The sequence below is a fragment of the Epargyreus clarus genome, unplaced genomic scaffold, assembly GCF_041222505.1.
Source record: "Epargyreus clarus isolate Ecla_fem2 unplaced genomic scaffold, WU_Ecla_fem_2.2 ptg000033l, whole genome shotgun sequence".
Lineage (NCBI taxonomy): Eukaryota > Metazoa > Arthropoda > Insecta > Lepidoptera > Hesperiidae > Epargyreus > Epargyreus clarus.
This window is the reverse complement of record NW_027332238.1, coordinates 4,994,098-5,016,596: the sequence shown is the minus strand read 5'-3', so window position 1 is coordinate 5,016,596 and position 22,499 is coordinate 4,994,098. Positions and strand designations below refer to the sequence as shown.

The following is a 22,499-nucleotide window of genomic DNA, read 5'->3' as shown; positions in this document are numbered from 1 at the left end:
GGGAGTAGGGAGTGGCTGAAAAACAGCGCTGCGCGGGATTTCTATCCCGCGTTAGCTAAAGCTGAGCCACTTCCTATTGCCCCAGCGCATGTTTGTTAAAAAAAAAATATTTGTTATGTATCGTATTCTATTGTTTTATTCATGTGTATGGCAATAAATGATTATTATTATTATTATTATTATTATAATTTAGGACAATTTACGTTATAATTACAGAAAGTAAAGTTACATTAATGATTTACGGCACGAAATGACCATTCCCTAGCATTAAAATGTGTATCATTTTTAAACCACTAATATTAAAGAAGAAGTTCAAATAGATGGAAAAGGGTCTCTATCTATAGGTATATTTATTTATATTAGATGTTACAAAAAAATGTGAGCCGTCACGGGACGCCTGGCAGATGTGAAACATCGACATTATTTTGTAAAAGTAATATGCAGAAAAGAACATATTGTGATAGGAACTAAATATGTCATAATGATAAAATAAAATATTACGATTTTTTTCCAGATAACGATGACTATTTATTGAATTCGATTGCGCATGGCGACGCGTCGCCACACCGTACACACTACTGCATATAGACTGTATATATATACCATCGTATAGCGTGGCGCCACGGCATGCGTCGCCATGCCAGAAATCGGTTTTACGTGCGGCTATAGATGTTTCACATCAAAATATGTAAAATCTAGTTATAGGAGCTGGGCGTGGGGGAAATAATTGCAATCTATTTCGCGAACAAATTAAATTTTTATTTAAATTTAAACACAACTTGTAACAAAATAAAAATAAAATGATGTGATAGGTAGAGTCACTTTCCGCGAAGGAGGTGAAACTGTTCCCATGGTGGACGGCCACCTGCACGAGGGACGCGCCTCGTCAGCGTTGACCGTTCCACGAAGACACAATGCAGCGTGAGAACGGTGGAAGGCTGGCGCGATGCATCCTTAACGTGTAGGGCTGTCCCTTACACGTAACTATCTTAATAATGGTAGTGATAAAACAAGAACACATAATTTGTTTGTTTGTAAATCAGTCGCAATTAAACACTTACAAGAGACACACGCATTTTAAATGTCTCTTCCTGCATCTTATTCGAAATTGAACCTTACGCAATTGACAGGAACATTGATATCACTAGGCAATCACACTTCATTTTTTATTGATATAAGAAATTGGTTAATTATATTTACCTACATAATCTAAAAATGAAAAAAGAAAATAAATGTATTATATCATGATTTCTAGTTTCTTAGGTATGATATCGATTACGGCCTTCTACGATGAAACTCGAAATATTTATATATGATGACATCTCTAATCTGACTCATTCCACAGATTAAATCATATGTTTTAAATAATATGATATAATTTAAGTAAAACATTCTTGTTATTGAAAAAGACTGCATGGTTAGTATGCATATTCAATATATCTTAATAATTTGATTTTATCGCGATAAATTAAATATTGCTAGTAGCATAAATATTTTGAAAAGAAAAAAACTGAGGAATTTTGACAGTGACAGCTGTATATTGTCTAATGTCTAACCTAACTTGATATGAGTAAGTTGCAACAACACGAATTGTATCTTAATAAAAACATTTAATATAAGTTTCAAATATGAAGAATGGATGATTTCGCAAAGCACGCTTCCTCATACCAACTGGATCAGGAAATATTGGACGGTAAGTGATTTTGTGGACGTTTTTTTAAGTGTAACTCGAGACTTCCAATATTCTCGGAAGCAACAGGTAAGTATCGGTATGACGCAAAATTCCTGTTCTGTTTTTGAATTGTTTTAAATTCTTCCACTGCTGTCTTTTTGGTTTATTATCTGTAGTTTATTTTTACGCGGGAATAAAATTCCGCCAAATAAAATATGAGTAAAAATTCTACAGTACTGTTATTTTACGTATTTATGTAATTCCAAAAGTTGGACATTTTTCTATTCTACTTTTAAACCTTCGTTTGGTCTTATCAGTTTTAATTGTTCAACCGTTATATTTTAATTTTAAAATAAAATACTTTTTAAAGTTTTATTTCTAATAAGAAAATATTACTATTTTCTTTACCTAACTTAGTACTTACTAAAAAGAAACAGGTGCATAATTTAGATATTAAGTTTCAGTGGTCCAAATTTAAATAATATCATTAATTTAACATACTTTATGATATGATAGTGTAATCACAGAAATCTCACAGAAAAATTTGGAACACACAGAAAAAAGTTCAAACATGTTGTTAAACAAACGCTATGTAAAAAAGCGTACTATAAACAATGTGTCATTATTTGACTGACAACATGGCATGGCAAAGTAGTTCCATCTCCACATGTACTATTAGGTTAAGTTAAATATTGTAAAAAACATTTTTTTTAAAAGATGTGTGTTATGGAGTTTCTTTCACCGCTTCTTCTCCATACCGAAACACCTTGTGAAGTGGTTGTAGTTGTATCGACATTCAAAAAGTGCTCTGTAAAGAACCTATTTTAAATAAAAAAAATTGATTTGATTTGATTAATAGTTAATAAATTCTGTGATCTTAAAAGTATATCTATAAAAAATATTTAAATATAAAAACTATATGCTATAAAACATAATTAAAATGTTTATGCATATTTTGCATTAATCCAAAAAAATCACTTATCTTTAAAATATTCCAATTAAATGCTGTCTTGAAAAAATATTGGTAATGTTCCATTACTTTTGTGAAAAAATATTTCTTCAGATTAGTTTAGTATTTTCAGAAAGTTTAGATTAGATTAGTATTTTCAGAAATCAATTTCTGTGTGTGAAATTTTCAGATTCTGAGAAATACTAATTTAGTTCAATACTACTACTAGTATTATAAATATTATAATACTATTGTGTAAAAAAGTTAGCTATATAGTCATAGATTAGTAAAGATTACTCACTCCTAACAAGAAAATGTAACCAGTCTTGACAATTGAATCAATTTCGTGTCTTAACTACGCATGTAGGCATTTATCCGAGTAAATCACATCATGACAGCAATTAAATGGCCCTCAGAATTGTCAGCCGTTTAAGCCATTTAATGGCTTCCTTCAATTACAAGGCGGTGAGATATCTATACTTATCTATGTATATAGTATATAAAGTTAGTTGTGTGGGTATGAAATGAAAGTATTTGTTGAGAAGAAGACAAAAAGAAAAAAACATTTAACAAAAGCAGTGATAGTCTAGTGGTTAAGAAACTCTGCCTCTCGATCGAGGGGTCCGAGGTTCAAATCCCAGACCTATATGGCGTTGAATGAAATCAAAATAAATAAAAAAACATTTTGACAAAAAGTGCAGTTGGCTGATTTGCGAAATAAGGTATCGATATATGTAAGTTCAAAAACCTTACCCTGCCATGTAGAAAATCTGACCCATAGTCATTTATCAAATATGTATAATAGTTTTTATTTAAAATTACTATATCCTTTGGAACTCCAAAATAAAAATTGTATATTAACAATCTCAATTGGACCAATTTACCTTTTCAGTTTTGCAGTCACAAACATACATATACATACAGGGTGAATTTTTCAAACAGGCCTTCAGGACCAAATCCGAAACTATAGGGATTAGCTAAAAATGCTGAAAGGAGTTACGAGGCCGATTTGGATAAAAAATAAAACTGCATCATTCGTTTTTTAAAATATCTTATTCCTTAGCCGGGAATCGAACGAATTTAATCTGTCACATAACATTACTTCCCAGAATTTGATCCTTATTAGCGACACTATCAGACAGTGGAATAATATAGAGGGTGTATTTTTTTCAAAATGAACTCGTTCGATTCCCGGCTAAGGATAAAGATATTTTCAAAATAATTTGATGCAGTTTTAGTTTTTTTATCAAAATCGGCCTCGTAACTCCTTTCGGCATGTTTCGCTAATCCTTATAGTTGCGGATTTGGCCCTGAAGGTCTATTTGATAAATTCACCCTGTATATAAGCAAAATTTTAACATTAAATTATTTGTGGTTATTTAATTGGTGGTCACATATTAAAAGTATTTAATCATGAATTGTGGTTAATTATTCAAATCTATTGTTGTGTATTAATAATAATAATAATAATCATTTATTTCAGACAATATAGACAAAGATACAAAAGTATAATTGAATACAGAGGTCCATATCATATATACTTTACAGACTAACATACATACTAATATATACTTATAACAAAATCACGTATTTGCGGCGACGTGAGACGCGGGTCTGGTGACTACCGGGGGTGCTCTCCTTCCGCGGTACTTCCGGAACACAACTCCCTTCGGCCACAGATCTTCTTTAAGGAAGGTCGCTATATGCTCGGTTGGGATGCGTACAACAAATGAACTAAAGTTCACTGCGTTACGCGCCTCCAACTTCTCGACCACCAGTTGGTACTGGGTTTTAACAGCCAAGTACTCCGCCAAGTACTTTTGTATATGTCCCCCTTTTATAATGGCATCACACATATAAGCCTGAAAATATCTAGGTATTTGAAAAAGTAAAAATTCGTTTAAAATCCATTTATCTAATTGAAACTGCTATCACTTTATGATGGGTAGTTTAGCCAACAAGTGCAAAAATGTGAAAAATAGAGATAAAACTCATAAAATATGAAATATCATGGCAAACAAAAACATTATTTTGTAACAAAATAAAATGTGCTAAGGGAGATGTACTTTTCCGAGGCGTTCCGGCTTAGTCCCCAGGGGTAGCGGCGCATCCGTGGCCGACCTCAGGTAGAAATCCAATCCTATTTGGGGTTGATTACAGATGTCCATGGACGGCAGTACACTTACCATCAGGTGGACGACACGCTCGTCTACTACTCCTATATTATAAAAAGCCCCATGTCCAGTGGGATGATAGTATACCCTTGTTTCAGCACGAGGTATCAACATGACAGTTGAGGAAGTGGCCGGGCTCCCCACCTGCAAGTATTCGGAGCGGGTGCAGTCGCTGCACCTCTCCGAAGACGACCTGGTCTTCTTGAAGGGACTCCGACGACGGATTAAGAATAGGGTATGTATATATTTGTATTATTGTTATAATTAAATTGACTCTTACCTATAAAACTACTATAAATCGTAATTTATAAGGTACTTAAGGTACTTTGAAGGTGGTAGAACCCTTTGTGGTTCGACTCCGGCGGCACCACCGCCACACCTATTTCTACCTAATAACAGCAGTGTTAGGCGCTGCTGTGTTCCGGTTTGAAGGGTGTGGTAAGGGAGACAGACTTTTCCGAGGCGTTCCAGCTTAGTCCTCAGGGGTAGCGGCGCATCTGTGGCCGACCTCAGGTAGGAATATCTAAGCCTATCTGGGGTTGATTACAGATGTCCATGGGCGGCAGTAGCCACTTACCATCAGGTGGACTGCATGCTCGTCTGCTACTCTTATATTATTAAAAAAAAAAAAAACTTAAGAAAAGACGCTTTCTACACTCATAACCCCACACTAGAATTTCCTGTGGGTGCCATGGACACAGACTTAGAAATTTGTCATTCAGATAACAGTCTGGCCGGGGATCGAACGCGGGACCCTTTGCGCGTCAAATGTACCCATATGATAACCGCTCCGTCGCCTTTTTTTTCTCTTCATTTATTTCGGGGTTTGGGTACTAATTGTACATGTCAACCCCATTGTACCTTATACAATCTATTTTACACTTTAATTAAGTTATCCTATATAATTAATTTCTATGTTTGAGAGATGCATTGATGAACACATCTCGCAGTTTCAGAAAACTGCTCCGACAAAATAGTTTGAAATGCACCAACATCCATTTGATTTGATCACTCCAGCAAAAGATGTTGATCATCTTCTGGTCTATCACATGAAAGATAGTTTGGTGAAGCAACTTATTTCATGAGATATCCGAATACATTAAGTGGAAAGTGTCCAGAACGCTCCGCGCCGCTCCGCTCCGTCTCGTGGGTCGTCTAACAACACTTCAATTTTTTTAATCCGTCAAACCGTTTGGGCTGTGGGGCGTACGTAAATTTTATATATACATAAGCTGGAAAAATTTACCCTCCGCAATCAAAAAAATTGTGAAACGTCTAAAGTAAAAGTTCAAAGATGAGGCCCAAACAGTTTGACGTACATACGCGAGAACGAGTCGATTTTTTTTTGACAGACACATTCAAAGTCTGTAGATACGCCCAAACGCTACGGAAGACACGTGGAGGTGGTAGAACCCTTTGTGGTTCGACTCCGGCGGCACCACCGCCGCACCTATTTCTGTTATAACAGTGTTAAGTTCTGCTGTGTTCTGGTTTGAAGGGTGTGGTAAGGGAGACATACTTTTCCGAGGCGTTCCAGCTTAGTCCTCAGGGGTAGCGGCGCATCTGTGGCCGACCTCAGGTAGGAATATTTAATCTTATCTGGGATTGATTGCGGATGTCTATCGGCGGCAGTAGCCTACCATCAGGTGGACTGCATGCTCGTCTGCTACTCCTATATTATAAAAAATGCATTACCCTCCGCATTGTAACACATTCAAACTCCGACAAGATACTACGGAACGGCGACTTGCAAAACAGTTTCGTATGAACAAGTTTAGTTTCTCTGTTTGCGACGGATTATATTCTGCGGTGCACCGCAATATCGTAACACACACCGCCGGTGGCTTTCCCAGCTCCCGTGCTGCGCGACACGTATGATTAGAGTGCGTTTTATATGTAGGCAGTAGGTACGTGTAAGGAAAATATCTACATGTTGGGAAAAATTACAAGCGATCGAACTAGCGATTGACCGAATTCAGATGTATATAGTCTAAAAAGAAAATATATATATGTATAAACCAGTGGTGCCCGCGGCTTCGCCCGCATTTTAAAGAAATAATATGACATACATAAAACGGAACATTTGTACCTGCATTGGAATGACAGTGGTGCCATCTGTCGAAAATTGGTCTTAACAACTCCCAAACCCTCGTGGGCTCTTGGACAACAACTTTGCTAAAGATCATCGCTTGATCAAATGCATAGTTTCCGATTCTATAACTACTTACAAATTAAAAATTAATTAAAAAAACCTTTTCCCACGGACTAAATTGTGAATCTAAACCATTCTCAAGTCCCCTTGAACACACACAACAAATTTCATCAAAATCAGTCCAGTCGTTTAGGAGGAGTTCAGTGACATACACACGCACATAAGAAATATATATATATAAAGATAATCAAAATACTTGTATTCGTAGGTACTTGTGGGGAAAAATTACAAGTGATTGACAGAATTGTGATGTGTAACGTCAAAGAATAGAGTTATGATAAAAGAACCATGTGTGTACTCATGTACACACTTGAGAAGTCATATTTAATCTATCTATATGTGAGGAAAAGTTGCGAGCATTTGACAGAGTTGAGATGTGTAGCGTAAAAAACGATAGTTATGACAAAAGAAGCGTGTGTGTACTGTACTGTACACACACTTTTCACGAAAAGTTATCCTTTTTTCATAGATTAGTAAAGATACTTCGGCGCCTTGAAATTGAATGAAGCCACAAAGGGCTTATTTTAGTAAGTTCTTTTTTTGAATTCTTGACAAATAAAAACATTTTTAGATAAAATTTACGAATAAATAACAAATACTGCGTAATTTATGTAATAAATAAATAATTATTTCAAATATTTTAGGGACATTTTAGCACGGATAAGTGGCAAAACTTTTTTACGCAACTATTTCAATTCAAAACTGGGTACATTTTCTTGTTAGGAGTGAGTAATCTTTACTAATCCATGCCTTTTTATAGTATTTAATCAATCTGGCATCTATCTATCTATACGAATTGAGATGTGTAGCTTCAAACACTAAAGGTATGTAAAAAGAAGCGGATGTGTACTTATGTACGCGTGAATAGATTGCCTTTTTTGTATGTAGGTATAGGAATGTGTAGGAAAAATTACGACCGATTGGCCGAATTAAGATGTTACGTCAAAAATAAAGTTATGATAAAAGAAGCGTGTGTGTACTTACCATACGTGAGAAGTTACACTTCTTTAGCTTGTCATAAACGTAATCATCTGTTTGTAACTACACTATCATTCTTACCAAAGTCCCCGAGAAAATATTAGTTAAAAAGTTACAATACAAGTTTTTTAGTGTTATTTTCTGAAAACTTTTTCATTTGATTAAACACAGGTGAGTGGATTATATCTATATCATTTTTTCATGTTCATTTATAAAAACTTTTTCATTCGATTATACATAGGTCTGTGGATTATATCCATATCGTTTAGGAACTTAAAAAATAATTGGCTTGCCATCTTGGTGTCCGCGATAATGAATGACGTCACTAAACTAATGATGCATTGTCATCATACCCAATGTGTGCAAAATCTGCTCAATCATTAGTGGTTAACTGGGTTATAATTTAGTTTGTCCCTGTAGTTCCGGGACTAGAATAGGGCTACGGTATCCCCTGCCTGTCGTAGGAGGCGACTAAAAGGGGGCTTCCGGGGTTGCGGGCGGCAAGAGTGGGAGCTCGAACCATCCAGCAAGCGACCCCGGGAAGTGTGGTCACATACCGTCGTAAACACTACATGGTGTGGGAGGAGCGAAAACTGCTCCCCTAGGGTAGAGCCCGTTGGGCATCGCGCTTGGAGGGCTCCGGTTGTGTTCGTTGGAGATCTCGGAGTTCTCCAACAAGCGTTGAGGACGGCCACCGGGGGGGTTTTAGTGCGGTAAAAATCCCACATAACCCGGCTCCCACGTCGTCGGGTACCTTTTGAAGGTTTTACCCTCGAGAAAACAAAAAAAAAAGGGTTGAAATTTAGTTGCAAGAGATGAGCTATAATATCCTACAATAAGCAGCTTAAATCTTATACTGGGTGTCCCGTAAGTACCACGACAAACTTGTCCTCGTCGTCTTCTACTTCGTCGTTTGCTACTTCAGTCTTATAAAACACTACAGGTTTACATAAGGTCGTACGTTTTGTACAACTCGAAAGTGCGAGAATGTCCCGTTTTAAAGAAAACTGACACCGTCAAAGTTCCATATATTTCTGATTTAATTTTTACCTTACATAGCGAAGGTCTCGTTTTGAAGTCAAATTAAAATTGTCAGTATATTTTTAAACTGTCAGTATTGCAGGCTCATTATTACTGAAACACTATTTTATTTAATTAAACATTCAATACGACGACCCGCGTGGCGGAGCGGTCACCATACCGGTCTGACGCGCAAAGGGTTCCGGGTTCGATCCCCGGACAGGCAGATGTCTGAATGAAGAATTTGGATATCTGTTTTGGGTCTGGGTGTTTGTGTATTCGTCTTTGTGTGTGTCCATGGCACCCACGATACAGGGAATCCTAGTGTGGGGCTGTGAGTGTAGAAAGTGTTTATTATTTAGTGTTTATTTAATAACAACTCCATTCTGTATTTTCTCTGACAATCCATTCTATGACATCTTTCTCTACAATAATATAATATCCTTCTTTCGTTTTATGTACTTTCCCGCTAGATTGCTCATCAGCAATTAAACAGACTCTTATTAACATAAAATGATAAAAAAAGTATTGTAATGAAAATATACACTTACAGTTTTTAATGATTGACATAAGAACGCATACCTACAGCCCCTCAAATATAATGAATTATCTTAAATATTATGTGCAAAACTTTTTATATTACGAAAGACAAGAATAAAGTGATAATATTTTATATTGTGTTTTGAAGTTAAAATAGTCTTAAAACTAATACATACAATTTGTTCTTAGCAATGGCACAAGTTACGCAATAAGTAGTGAATCAATTGAAGCGCATATGTTCTAGGTTTAATAGTAACTGATATATAAAATGAAGCAATGTGAGGCGGTCAGTATGACCGCTACTGGATAAATGCGCGCTTCCGTACTCATTACACCGCATGCTTGCCAAACCTCAACAAATATTCACAAATTCATATGTTGGTAGAGTGTTCGTTACTTGGCTTGTGAGCTTAAACAAATAAATAGATGTTTATAGAGGTTTGATTGAAGATTGTTAAAGGGACATAAATTCTCAAAGATTTGTTTATATCTATAAATATTGAACGTGTCAGATATTTGCATAATTGCATTTTGATATATAAAATGAAGCAATGTGAGGCGGTCAGTGCGACCGCTACTGGATAAATGCGCGTTTGCCAAACCTCAATAAATATTCACAAATTAATATATGTGGGTAGAGTGTTGGATGTGGTCTGTGTGTAGAATTTTACTAAACAAATTGAATAGTTAATTGTATCAGGCGTTACTTTGCGAAAATGCTATTAAGTTAGGATTAAAAGATTAAGTTAGGATTGTTGCGAAGTAGATTTAATCCTAACTTAATTCAAACAAATTAAGTTTATAGATATAGTTTTTTATAATACTGGAATTGCAGACGAGCCACCTAATGGTAAGTGGCGTCTGCCGTTCATGGACATCTGTAATCAACCCCAGATGAGGTTACTTTTCTACCTGAGGTCGACCACAGATGCGCCGTTACCCCTGAGAACTAAGCTGGAATCTCGTATAAGTATGTCTCCCTTACCATGCCCTTCAAAGCAGCGATTAACACTGCTGTTATTAGGCAGAAATAGGTGTGGCGGAGGTGCCGCCGGAGTCGAACCACAGAGGATTTTACCACCGTTATTGTAGTGAAGTGGGGCGAGGTTTGGAGTTTACGGCAAGTGCCAAGCGTACACGCGAACTTTTGCTGCATTTGTGTCTACAGACATCGTACGTGTCAGACACGGTTAGTGACAAAACAATATAATTTAGTTCTGTACAATGTGTATGTACGTATTTATATGTTCCATAACGCGACCGCAGACACGGGCTGTGCCTGGATGGTAGCATCATATGGGTAGCATAGAAAAAAAACATGATTTTATCTGACAAACTCTGACACATTGAATTTCTGTATAAATGCGGCCTTAATTAAATTATACTGAAAACATCTGACACACGTTAGGTTTCACGTCTATAGGCATGGAGTGTGTCAGACACATGGTGTATTAATATTTTTTTATCAATTCGTATTTACGTACCACTACTAAGATGGTGGCATAGTATGTAAGTCAGCCAGCATCCACACCTGTCCGTTCAAAAGAACTTCTTCATATTAAAATTAGGCATGTTAATAACTCCTCGGTTGAATCATACCAGTTTTACCACCTTATTTTAACTTTCCTAGCATTTCATATACTTGCCAAACACACTACAGTGCACCAGAGTGGTCTACCTGCACAGGTTACCTGCGCAGGTAAACCGGACTGTGTGTGGGAATAGATCTGTGCAACCGTATAATAGTTTTGAAACTGTACAAGCGACCGGCGCAAGATCAAAAAAAACAATTCTTTCGTGTGCCACCGTACGGTGCATCATAGTTTTCAACCGATATGACCATAAACTGAACTGAACACCGTATAGTATAGCGAACGTCCCCATACACGCTACGGTCTATCGTACGGTTGATCTGTACAGGTAAACCTGGTAAGGTAAACCAGGTAAACCGTACGGTTGACCATAGCGTGTATGGTTTACGATACACAGTTTTGGAATCCCTGCTCTATTGGATCGGTGTTTCCACAGCTAGCATCACAAAACAGCCGCCGTCGCAGCACAGAGCAGCTCCGGCGGCTCGCTCGGGAGCTACGCGCGCTCCGCGCCGGGCGGCACGCGGCGGTGGTGGAGCGCCGAGCGCTGCTCGCCGCACGCGCGCGCGCCAGGGACACGTGCCGCGCGCTCCGGGAACACGTGCTGCAGGTGAGCGGTAGGGAACGGGGGGACTGATAGACAGACAGACATACAGGAAGAGAGAACATAACAGACAGACAGACAGGAAGAGAGAACATAACGTAACAGATAAAAAAGGTAGGTAAACAGATAGACATTAACAAAAGCAGACAAACAGACATACAGAGACAGGCAGAAAGACCTGGACTCAAATACGCAAGCGCGGACACACATACAAACACAGTCACACACACACATACATATATACACACTCGCGCGATAAATATAGACACACAGTTAAAAAAGTCATAAATAAAGACAGACACGTACTTAGGCAAACAAGTTTCTATTTATAAACACACACACACACACACACACACACACTAACGCAATCACACGCACACACAAATGCATAAAAAGGAACAATGAAGTTTTTACTCTTCATTAGGGACAGTGATTCTTTTTTTAAATCCAAACAGCATACAGTTTGAGCGCTGTGTAAGGATCGCATCACTATACTCACCTGTATGGTATATAGCTGACATTAGGAAATACTGTTCCTAATGTCAGCCTGTGTGTAAGAAACCTGCAGAAAAAACATTTGCAGCAAATGGGAATGTTTTTTTTACTAAATAGAACTGGCAAAGTAAAAACAGACATAAAGATGTTTCTTTACGTTTCCCACCCATTTAATATATGGTCACTGCATCAATTACCTCCAATAGAATATTAATTTACTTTAATATAGTAATTTATGTCTACAAAAAGTCTCCATACAGTCTCCTGAAGTAGAGCTTCGCGGAAACTCTTATTTTTACTAAATTCTTCTTTCTTAACCTTCCAGGTCCTGAAAGACCGTTCAGACCCAACAGAAGTCCCTGACGTGGATCCAGATCATCTTCTAGAAGAATCTCAATCAGACAGCATGAGTATACCATCGGAACCGAAATCCCCTTACAAAGAAACACTTTACAAAGAGCCGCCTTTCAAAGAAATCTCGTATAAAGAGACTGGTTTCAAAGAGACGCCTTTTAAAGAGTCCGTTTTCAAAGAAATCTCTTACAAAGAGGTACCGTTCAAAGAGTCCACTTTCAAAGAGTCAGTTTACAAAGACGAGAAAAACAACAAATTCGAGTGTCGCATCGAGAAATTGGTACAACAAAGCGTGAATCATATATACAAAGAGAAGAAGAAAGTTACAGCGAAAACTGTGTTTATTACTGACGATTCGGGAGCGTACGGGAATGAGGGAGTTTTGAATTTGTCAGTGAAGAAACGCGGGCATGGGAGGAAGCAAGCGGCACCGAGGAGGATCGCGTGTCTTAATAATGATGGTGGGTTTTTATAAGCTTTTAGAAGGTGTTAGAACCCTTTGTGGTTCGACTCCGGCGGCACCACCGCCACACCTGTTTCTACCTAATAACAGCAGTGTCAGGCGCTGCTGTGTTCCGGTTTGAAGGGTGTGGTAAGGGAGACAGACTTTTCCGAGGCGTTCCAGCTTAGTCCTCAGGGGTAGCGGCGCATCTGTACAAATAAATAAATTCATTCATTCATCTGTGGCCGACCTCAGGTAGGAATATCTAATCCTATTTGGGGTGGATTACAGATGTCCATGCGGCAGTAGTCACTTACCATCAGGTGGACTGCATGCTCGTCTGCTACTCCTATATTATAAAAAAAGCCCACTGCTTCACCCGCATTTTAAACTCCCAAACTCTCGTGGGCTCTTGGACAACAACTTTGCTAAAGATCATCACTTGATCAAATGCATAGTTTCAGATTCTATAACTACTTACGAATTAAAATTAAATTTTCCTTTTCCCACGGACTAAATTGTGAATCTAAACCATTCTCAAGTCCCCTTGAACACACACAACAAATTTCATCAAAATCAGTCCAGTCGTTTAGGAGGAGTTCAGTGACATACACACGCACATAAGAAATATATATATAAAGATTTCAGTTGCGTTTGTTTCTGTATGTGTACACCTTACTATCTCAAGGTCTCATATATCTTTAACATCCCAAAGGTTGTCCGGAAGAAATCGCTTCTAAGCGATAAGACTGCCTTCTTTATATACTGTCTCTTATAATTATATATTTAAAATTCTCGTCACAATGTTAGTTACCGTAATCCTCCGAAACGGCTTTGCCTATTTTCACCAAATTTTATATGCATATTCAGTAGGTCTGAGAATCGGCTACTATCTATTTTTCATACCCCTAAGTGATAAGCGCTGTTCACCCTTAACATTTTTTTATTTATATGGCAACACAACGTTTGCCGGGTCAGCTAGTATTTTATATGCTTACAAGTAGAGTATTTGTTGTTGCCTGTTAGGTCGTATTTATGTGAGAGTGAAAGCGATATACAATCTTTGGAGCTAATGTCTTTTTATAATATAGCAGTAGCAGACGAGCATGCAGTCCACCTGATAGTACTCTGCTGTCGCCCATGGACATCTGTAAACAAGCCCAGATGAGATTACATTGTAGACGCTAGAATGCCACAGGAAAGTATGTCTCTTACCACACTTCAAACTAGAACACAGCAGCGCTACACTGCTGTTATAACAGAAATAGGTGTGGCGGTGGTGCCGGAGTTGAACCACAAAGGGTTCTACCACCTTTAGAACTTAATTGAAACTTTTTTTCTTTACTGACAGCCTGGGGGGTTACTATCATCTCTTAAAATAATATTATTTTAATCATACTTTTACTTTTTTGCAGAAATGTAACTTTTTAAGTAAAATATGACAATTTCCGTTGGTTTTATACAATGGAGAAGCGAAAAATTAATAAGGGTTTAAGTTTGTTCAACTGTGTATGACGGAATATTTTACTGTTTTAAGGAGGAAGTAAAGCTTTCCTGAACTATGATGGTTTTTAAAAGATGGTGGTAGGCTCCTGTTGTAATTACAAAATTGCATTTTTCAGATGGAGTGCTCGATTTGAAAATCAAAAAGGAAAATCAGTGACACATGCGTAAAAGACATCGTGTTTTTATTTGTAAGTCGAAATCACATTACAACATTTGTCGGAAATGCAAAAGGACCAAAAAACTAAGTTTAACTAAAAAATATTTTTATATGGTAGAAACAAAATGGCGGATATTGTCCGGTATATGTTATTTTATATATGTATAAGAATGGGTTGTCTGTATGTAATCTAGAATTTAACGCGCGAAAATATCTTGCTAATATAATTGCTGAAAATAGGTCAAATAAATATGAATACTAATTTTTATGGTGATCCATTGAATAATATACAACTTGTGGTACAACGCCATCTAGTGTTGAGTTGCCACAAGCTGCATGAAAGCTTTCAAGCAAACTTTAATAGCGATGGATCAAACATTTTAAATTTATAAATCTCAAACAGACAAACCAGCGTCTATTTATATATATATAAAGTATATTTCAAAATGATGACTTCAATATTAAGAATTTAGAAAAGTGTGGCGCCATCTATTACCGAGTAGCGGGAACTAAACATTTCATTATAAATTAAAAATTGTGCTATTTTGTATTTTTGTAAGAAATAAATACGTCTTTTCATCACAATATATTTAAACTTTTAGGATTCTATTTACACGTTTCGACTTGTATTCGAAATTTACGAAAATGTTAATAGAAAGTAAATTAAAAATTGTTTTGAAAATGGTCATGAAACAGTGTTGTATTGTGAATCATTTCTAAGTAATTCTAAGCCCCTTATGTAACATACAGACCAAAAATTATATAACATACTTATGTTTATTCAAATATACATACATATTTAATTTTATATTATGTTTAAGTGATTGTTTGTGTTTTAGTCTAAGATCCGACGGCGTTATTGTAAGGTCGATCTGTTTTTTAAACCTATTTGCATTTTTATACATAATTGTTTAATTAATAGAGGTGTCGCGGGGCGCTGTGTATTCGGCGGTGTGGTGGTATGCCACGCCGCCACCTAACCTGCGACCGTATAGGGGTGCGGGCGTGATGTTGTACGGACGGCCTTCTTCCGTCCGGCGCCGGAAGCCCGCTCGTGGTGATAGTCGTCGCGTCGGGGAGTTGCGCCTGTCCCGTGCCGTAGAGAGGGTAGGTGCGGGGAAGGGGTGACGTGCAATAGAAACAATAATTGACGTGCAATAGAAACAAGAGTGTAGGCCAGCCAAAGCCTCTTCCCTATCCCGACCTAACCCCTACTTCCTCTTCTTGCGCAGGAACGCTTCCGTCTTCAGATTTTCCTTCTTCTTCCCCAGGAGTCTTCTTCTTCTCCAGGAGTCTTCTTCTTCTTCAGGAGTCTTCTTCTTCTTCGGGAGTCTTCTTCTTCTTCAGGAGTCTTCTTCGTATTCTTCTCTGCTGAGACCATGCTAAGGCCGGAAAACTGGTTTTCTGAGCTACCCCAGAGCAATACCGTAAAGAGAGCCGCGCTTTTTTAGGCCCATTTTCGTGTTATTTTCACTTTGGCTGACCTAGTTTTCACCCTTTCTTTATTAATATCCCAAAACACATATGTATTATACATCGTTGGAATCCTCATAATTAGCCCTATCTAGCTACATAAGTTACATTATCATACCTAAATCAGTTACAAAGTTATTCGTGAAAATATTCCAAAAATGTACATCTTACGTAATTTTACATGTCAATATTCCTAATTATCTCGAAATTATCACAATTGATTCTTACTAAACTTACATCAATATGAAGCTAGAAACATATTCTAGGAGATAACATAAACTTTAGAAATATAAAACATGTATAAAACTCAAAAACATAACCTTAAATACCATTTTCATAAAAATGCCTAAAAATGCTAATAAAATACTACAAATGCGACCGATAGCGCCATCTACCGTGTCTTATCCCTAAACTTAAAACTTACGTAACTTATATAAACATATTTAGTCAGACTTATGTAACATTATGAACAGCTTAATTACATATCTCAATTAAATGTCGTTAATTAGTCGCCGACATCCTCCCCCTCGTGCGTAGCACCAACTCCTGGCCCGGCGACTCCATGCTCGTGGCTCGACGTGACGACCGCCTCCCCGCAGTCTGGCTCGCTGGTCGATGCTCCACCGCCTGTGTCGTCGACCGCTTGCTCTTCATCACGTCGTGCTGGTACCAGTAGCACCAACTTGGAGCTGGGACGTTTCAACACGCCCCCCGTAGTGCGCACCTCCAATACCCTGGTGCGACCGTCGGGCCCAGGGAAGGTTCGGACCACCTCACCCCTCGGCCAGGCTCCTCGTGGCAGCGTGGAGTCCACTATTAGGACCGTGTCTCCACATTGCAAGTCCCTTGTGGCAGCTCTCGCGTCGAATCTTCTCGGGATCAGAGTTGGAAGATACTCTTTCACCCATCTGCTCCAGAAGTGGTCGGCTAGTCGCTGCGCTGTCCTCCATGTGCGCCGGCCGGTGAGGTCTTCGTCGGTGAATGTTCCCAATCTTGTGCCGCAGGATCTCCCAATTAAGAAGTGATTGGGAGTGAGGGCACCTTCTTCATTGTCTTCGTCGGCTTCGATAAGAGGTCTTGAGTTCACCAGGTGCTCCGCCTCCAATAGCAGAGTGTGCAGGACTTCTTCCTTGGGATGCCTTTCCTTGAGGGTGACCGTCAAGGCCGTTTTGATGGAACGGACCAGGCGCTCCCATGCCCCGCCCATGTTCGGAGCCCCAGGTGGTATGAATTTCCACCTGATGCTCATCCGCTCGGCTGTGGTGATGAGGTCTTCTTTGTTGAGGCTGGCGAGGGCTTCTTGAAGTTCCTTGTTGGCCCCCACGAAGTTGGTGCCGTTGTCGCTGAAGATCGTCTTCGGCATCCCCCTTCTTGCTGCCATTCTTCGTAGCGCCAGGATCATGGAGTCCGTTGACAGCGATGCTGCCAGTTCCACGTGGACGGCTCTGGTTGTGAGGCACGTAAATAGAGCGCCCCACCTCTTCTCATGACGCCGACCCACCGTGATGCTCATGGGCCCGAAGTAGTCCAGGGCGGTGCATGTGAACGGCGGTTCCCCATGCCGTAACCGTTCCAGCGGGAGATTCCCCATCGGCTGGAGTCGTGGCGTGCCGCGGTACACCTTGCACCACTGACACCGATGAACCGTCGCCCTCACCGCAGACCGTAGTCCCAGGATCCAGTAGCGCTGCCTCAACTCGTTGATCACCGTCGCGTGGTTACCATGGTTGAATACTTCATGGTAGTACGCGATGAGCAGCCTGGTGATGTGGTGCTTGCTGTCTAACACCACAGGTTTCTTATCTTGCCGAGTGTGTCTTGCCGCGTCGATTCTTCCTCGGAGTCGTAGTAGTCCATCTTCCATGACGACATCCAGTTTCTTAAGCCTGCTATTCTTCTCGAATGGCTTCATCTTCTTGACGCAGCGTACTTCATCTTGGAAGCTCTCTTCTTGGCTTCTTCGTAATAGGATCTTTTCGGCTTCTTTTATTTGGTCGGGTTCGAGGGGAATGAATCTTCTTTCTTGGGTGTTCTTGTTCACGGGCTTCATTGCTACCTTGGCTTTCTTCTTATTTCTTTTCCAGGTAGGATCTTGACGCTCAGACTTGCGGGACACGTTCACTGCGTGTTTCTTCTTTCGGCACAGGTCGACGAACTGTAGTACCCTTGCGGTTGCTCTCACTAGTCGAGTCCAACTTGAGAACTTGACTGGGTTCGGAGTCGGATGCCGATCAACGGGCTTCGTTGCCCCCACAGTTGACCTCTCCTTCTCTTCTCCCGTGAGCTCCGCCTTGAAGGTACGTGGTTTCGGCCAATCTTCCTCCTCTTGTGCCAGGAACGAAGGTCCATTGAACCATCTGTGTCCGCTCTCGAAGTCCTTGGGCACGTCCCTCGTTGCGTCGTTACTATCGAGATTCTTTACCCGACTTTCATACTCCTGCTTCAGTGCCGGATCCCCATCCAGTTTCTTTTCGATGTTCCTTAACCGGTTTTCCGCTTGCTTGTAATTGTCGGGCATTTTCCCTTCCTTGTTTTTCCATAGCAAGCCGGTCTCGAAGCGCCCATTGTCCAATCTTTTTGTCGTTTCTTCCAAAATTGCCAGAGCCCTTTCTTCTATATCTGTGGTCGGTCGACGTGGCTGGATCCCCAACGATTCCACGGCGAAATGTTCCTTGATGACCTTTTCTAAATCCTCTTCTTTAGAAGACACGTGCGCGCAGGTTACGAAGTTCACAGGTCTTGATGCTGCTCCATCGGACCCGTGTAGCACCCACCCTAGGTAGGTCATTGATGCTACGGGTTGACCTCTTTTCCCCTTGCGTGTGGCTCTGGACACGATGAGCTCCCAATTGTCTTGTCCGATTAACAACTTGGGTGACTCTTCTTCATAATACAATTGTTTCGACATTGGCTTGAGATGAGCGCATTCTTCGATCCTTCTTATTTCCAACCTCTGAGGCGTCAGGTTGATGTCATCTATCGTGCGGGCCCCAGAGATGGTTCTCTTCTTGATCTGGTGCATTCCCTTCAATCTGACGTTGACCTTCATTGAATCTTGCTTGGAGATGGTCTTCCCACCCACTGTCTCCAAGGTGAGTGCTTCCACGGGTCCTTTGAGGCCGATTTGTCTTGCAACCGCAGAGTCGAGAAGCGTGACAGTTGACCCCTCATCCAGTAACGCCAGGATCCGGGCAGCTCCCTTCGGTCCATATAGCTCAACAGGAACCATCTTCAAATATGCCTTCACTGTCCTTGCAGTGTTCACCGGGAGCATGACGTTATTCGCAATTTCTTTCTTCTCTTCGGGCTTCGGGTTATCCCAACGTTCTTCATGAAGCACGAAGTGATGCCACCGCTTACATGTCTTGCACGGTGGACGCCGACATGTTTCCTTCCGATGTCGTCCTTGGAGACACTTGAAACACATCTTCGACTTGGTAGCGACGTCCCACCGTTCCTTCATTGGCAGCTGTAGAAATTTGCGACATTCGAAGAGGTGATGCTCGTACTGGCAATGTGGACAGGTCTTCTTTTCTTCCAGTTGTTCGGACGTGGTGTTCGTGAATTGACGTCTGGGAGGCTGGCGCGGCTGCTGCGTAGTCTCCTGCGTCGCGTATGGTCCACACCGGTCCGCTTCCCTGTTGAGGAACTTCATTAAATGCACCAGGTCTGAATCTTGATCTTCTGCGTCGGCGGCGAAGTCGTACCACCGATACTGCAATACCGCCGGCATCTTGCTCACGATAATCCTTACCATTTCCGGTGAGTGTAGATACTGCGGTCTTCTTAGCCCCCGTATTGTCGCGACGGTGTTGTTCACTCGACTGGCGAACACGCAGATGTCGCGCGCATTTTCGTTGATCCTAGGAAGATTCTTTACCTTTTCCAGTTCCATCAGGATCAGGGCTTCTGGTCTTCCAAACCTTCGACGAAGAGCTTCTATTACTTCTTCAGGAGGGCACTCTGAATATAATAGGCTCTTGATAGCCTCCCTTGCCGTGCCCTTAATTGACCGCCGCAGCCGCGCCATATTCTGTGCATCCGTAAACAGCGGTGCGGTGTCCTCATATACCGTCCTGAAGGCGATCCACTCTTCGCTTCTTCCATCGAAGTCGGGTAATTCATGTACGTAGTTAGGTTGCGATGCATTCCTCGGAGCAACACTAATGGCCTTCATGATGGCCTCAGCCAATTCCTTGGTCCCGTTGCTTGAAGGTTCCGCTTGGTCTTCAGGCTTGACGATAGTGACTGGAGGTTGACTGGCTCGCCCCTCCCCGGACGCCCCCAGTCGGTGCCCCTCCCCGGACACCTCCCCCTGATGCCCCTCCCCGGACATCCTCTCCACCGTCGACTGCACCCACGTGTGGATGTTCGCGTTATGCGACCAGCCTTCATCCTCGACCTCGGACTCTTCATTCTCCACCTGGACCAGCTCCTACTGCGCCTTGGCGAGTTCTGCCGCTGCCTTTGCTTCTTCCAGCTGTCGGCGCGCCAATTCCAGCTTGGCTTCCATCTCCCGACGTTTCGTCGTCTTCACCGAGCGCGTTTTCCGGGTTCCAGCTGTTGCAGCAGTTGGAGCAGCTGGAACACCTGGAGCAGCTGGAACAGTCGCCAAGGTGCCTGAAGTGACTCTAGACTCATATGTTGTAAGCGTACCCTCAGTTGCGGTGCCCGATGTCCCCGAAGAGTCAGTTGTCCCCTGCGCGCTTTCCGTGGCGCGGGGCGCAGTCGATTGGTTCGGCGGCGAGGTTCCCCTCTGGCTCCGTGTGATTGGCATGGCGGCGTCAGTAACCCGACGATGTGACGACTAGCACGATGATCCGGCTCGAAGGACCAGCTGATGTCGCGGGGCGCTGTGTATTCGGCGGTGTGGTGGTATGCCACGCCGCCACCTAACCTGCGACCGTATAGGGGTGCGGGCGTGATGTTGTACGGACGGCCTTCTTCCGTCCGGCGCCGGAAGCCCGCTCGTGGTGATAGTCGTCGCGTCGGGGAGTTGCGCCTGTCCCGTGCCGTAGAGAGGGTAGGTGCGGGGAAGGGGTGACGTGCAATAGAAACAATAATTGACGTGCAATAGAAACAAGAGTGTAGGCCAGCCAAAGCCTCTTCCCTATCCCGACCTAACCCCTACTTCCTCTTCTTGCGCAGGAACGCTTCCGTCTTCAGATTTTCCTTCTTCTTCCCCAGGAGTCTTCTTCTTCTCCAGGAGTCTTCTTCTTCTTCAGGAGTCTTCTTCTTCTTCGGGAGTCTTCTTCTTCTTCAGGAGTCTTCTTCGTATTCTTCTCTGCTGAGACCATGCTAAGGCCGGAAAACTGGTTTTCTGAGCTACCCCAGAGCAATACCGTAAAGAGAGCCGCGCTTTTTTAGGCCCATTTTCGTGTTATTTTCACTTTGGCTGACCTAGTTTTCACCCTTTCTTTATTAATATCCCAAAACACATATGTATTATACATCGTTGGAATCCTCATAATTAGCCCTATCTAGCTACATAAGTTACATTATCATACCTAAATCAGTTACAAAGTTATTCGTGAAAATATTCCAAAAATGTACATCTTACGTAATTTTACATGTCAATATTCCTAATTATCTCGAAATTATCACAATTGATTCTTACTAAACTTACATCAATATGAAGCTAGAAACATATTCTAGGAGATAACATAAACTTTAGAAATATAAAACATGTATAAAACTCAAAAACATAACCTTAAATACCATTTTCATAAAAATGCCTAAAAATGCTAATAAAATACTACAAATGCGACCGATAGCGCCATCTACCGTGTCTTATCCCTAAACTTAAAACTTACGTAACTTATATAAACATATTTAGTCAGACTTATGTAACATTATGAACAGCTTAATTACATATCTCAATTAAATGTCGTTAATTAGTCGCCGACAAGAGGTATACTATTTTACTCGGTTGACTAACAAAATAAAAAAAGTTACCAAAGTATTGGTACTTTGTGTGGTAAGGGAGAGACACATTTTCGAGGCATTCCAGCTTAGTCCTCAGGGATAGCGGCGAATTTGTCACTGACCTTAGGTAGGTATCCATTTTTATCTGGGTATAGACGCCAGGTACCATCAGGTGGACTGCATGCTCGTCTGCTACTACTATATATAAAAAAGTTTAAACCATATTTTAATTTTCAGAAAATTTCAAAATAAATTAACCTATAATCTTTATATAAAATTGACAATACTTAAAGTATGGCCATATTCTAGTAGACTATAGTCTGATTCATAATTAGGTGTCCAAAATATAAACAAATAAATGTCACTGTCTAAATTAACATGAAACAAAAACTTTAACAAACTCAAC

General features: G+C 40.7%; 2 protein-coding genes across 2 annotated transcripts; one reads left to right on the top strand and one right to left on the bottom strand.

The window, feature by feature from the left end:
* The first annotated feature begins 1,548 nt into the window (after nucleotides 1–1,548).
* On the top strand, nucleotides 1,549–15,259 carry LOC140755459 (uncharacterized). Its single transcript, XM_073090732.1, has 5 exons — nucleotides 1,549–1,693; nucleotides 4,894–5,030; nucleotides 11,574–11,747; nucleotides 12,562–13,051; nucleotides 14,655–15,259. Exons 1-5 carry the CDS (start codon nucleotides 1,636–1,638, stop codon nucleotides 14,693–14,695), a joined length of 900 nt encoding a protein of 299 aa, XP_072946833.1. The 5' UTR covers nucleotides 1,549–1,635; the 3' UTR covers nucleotides 14,696–15,259.
* A 1,414-nt stretch (nucleotides 15,260–16,673) lies between these two features.
* LOC140755344 (uncharacterized) lies at nucleotides 16,674–20,546 on the bottom strand. The gene has a single exon (XM_073090539.1). It carries the CDS (start codon nucleotides 20,502–20,504, stop codon nucleotides 16,674–16,676), a length of 3,831 nt encoding a protein of 1,276 aa, XP_072946640.1. The 5' UTR covers nucleotides 20,505–20,546.
* Between the last annotated feature and the right edge of the window lie 1,953 nt (nucleotides 20,547–22,499).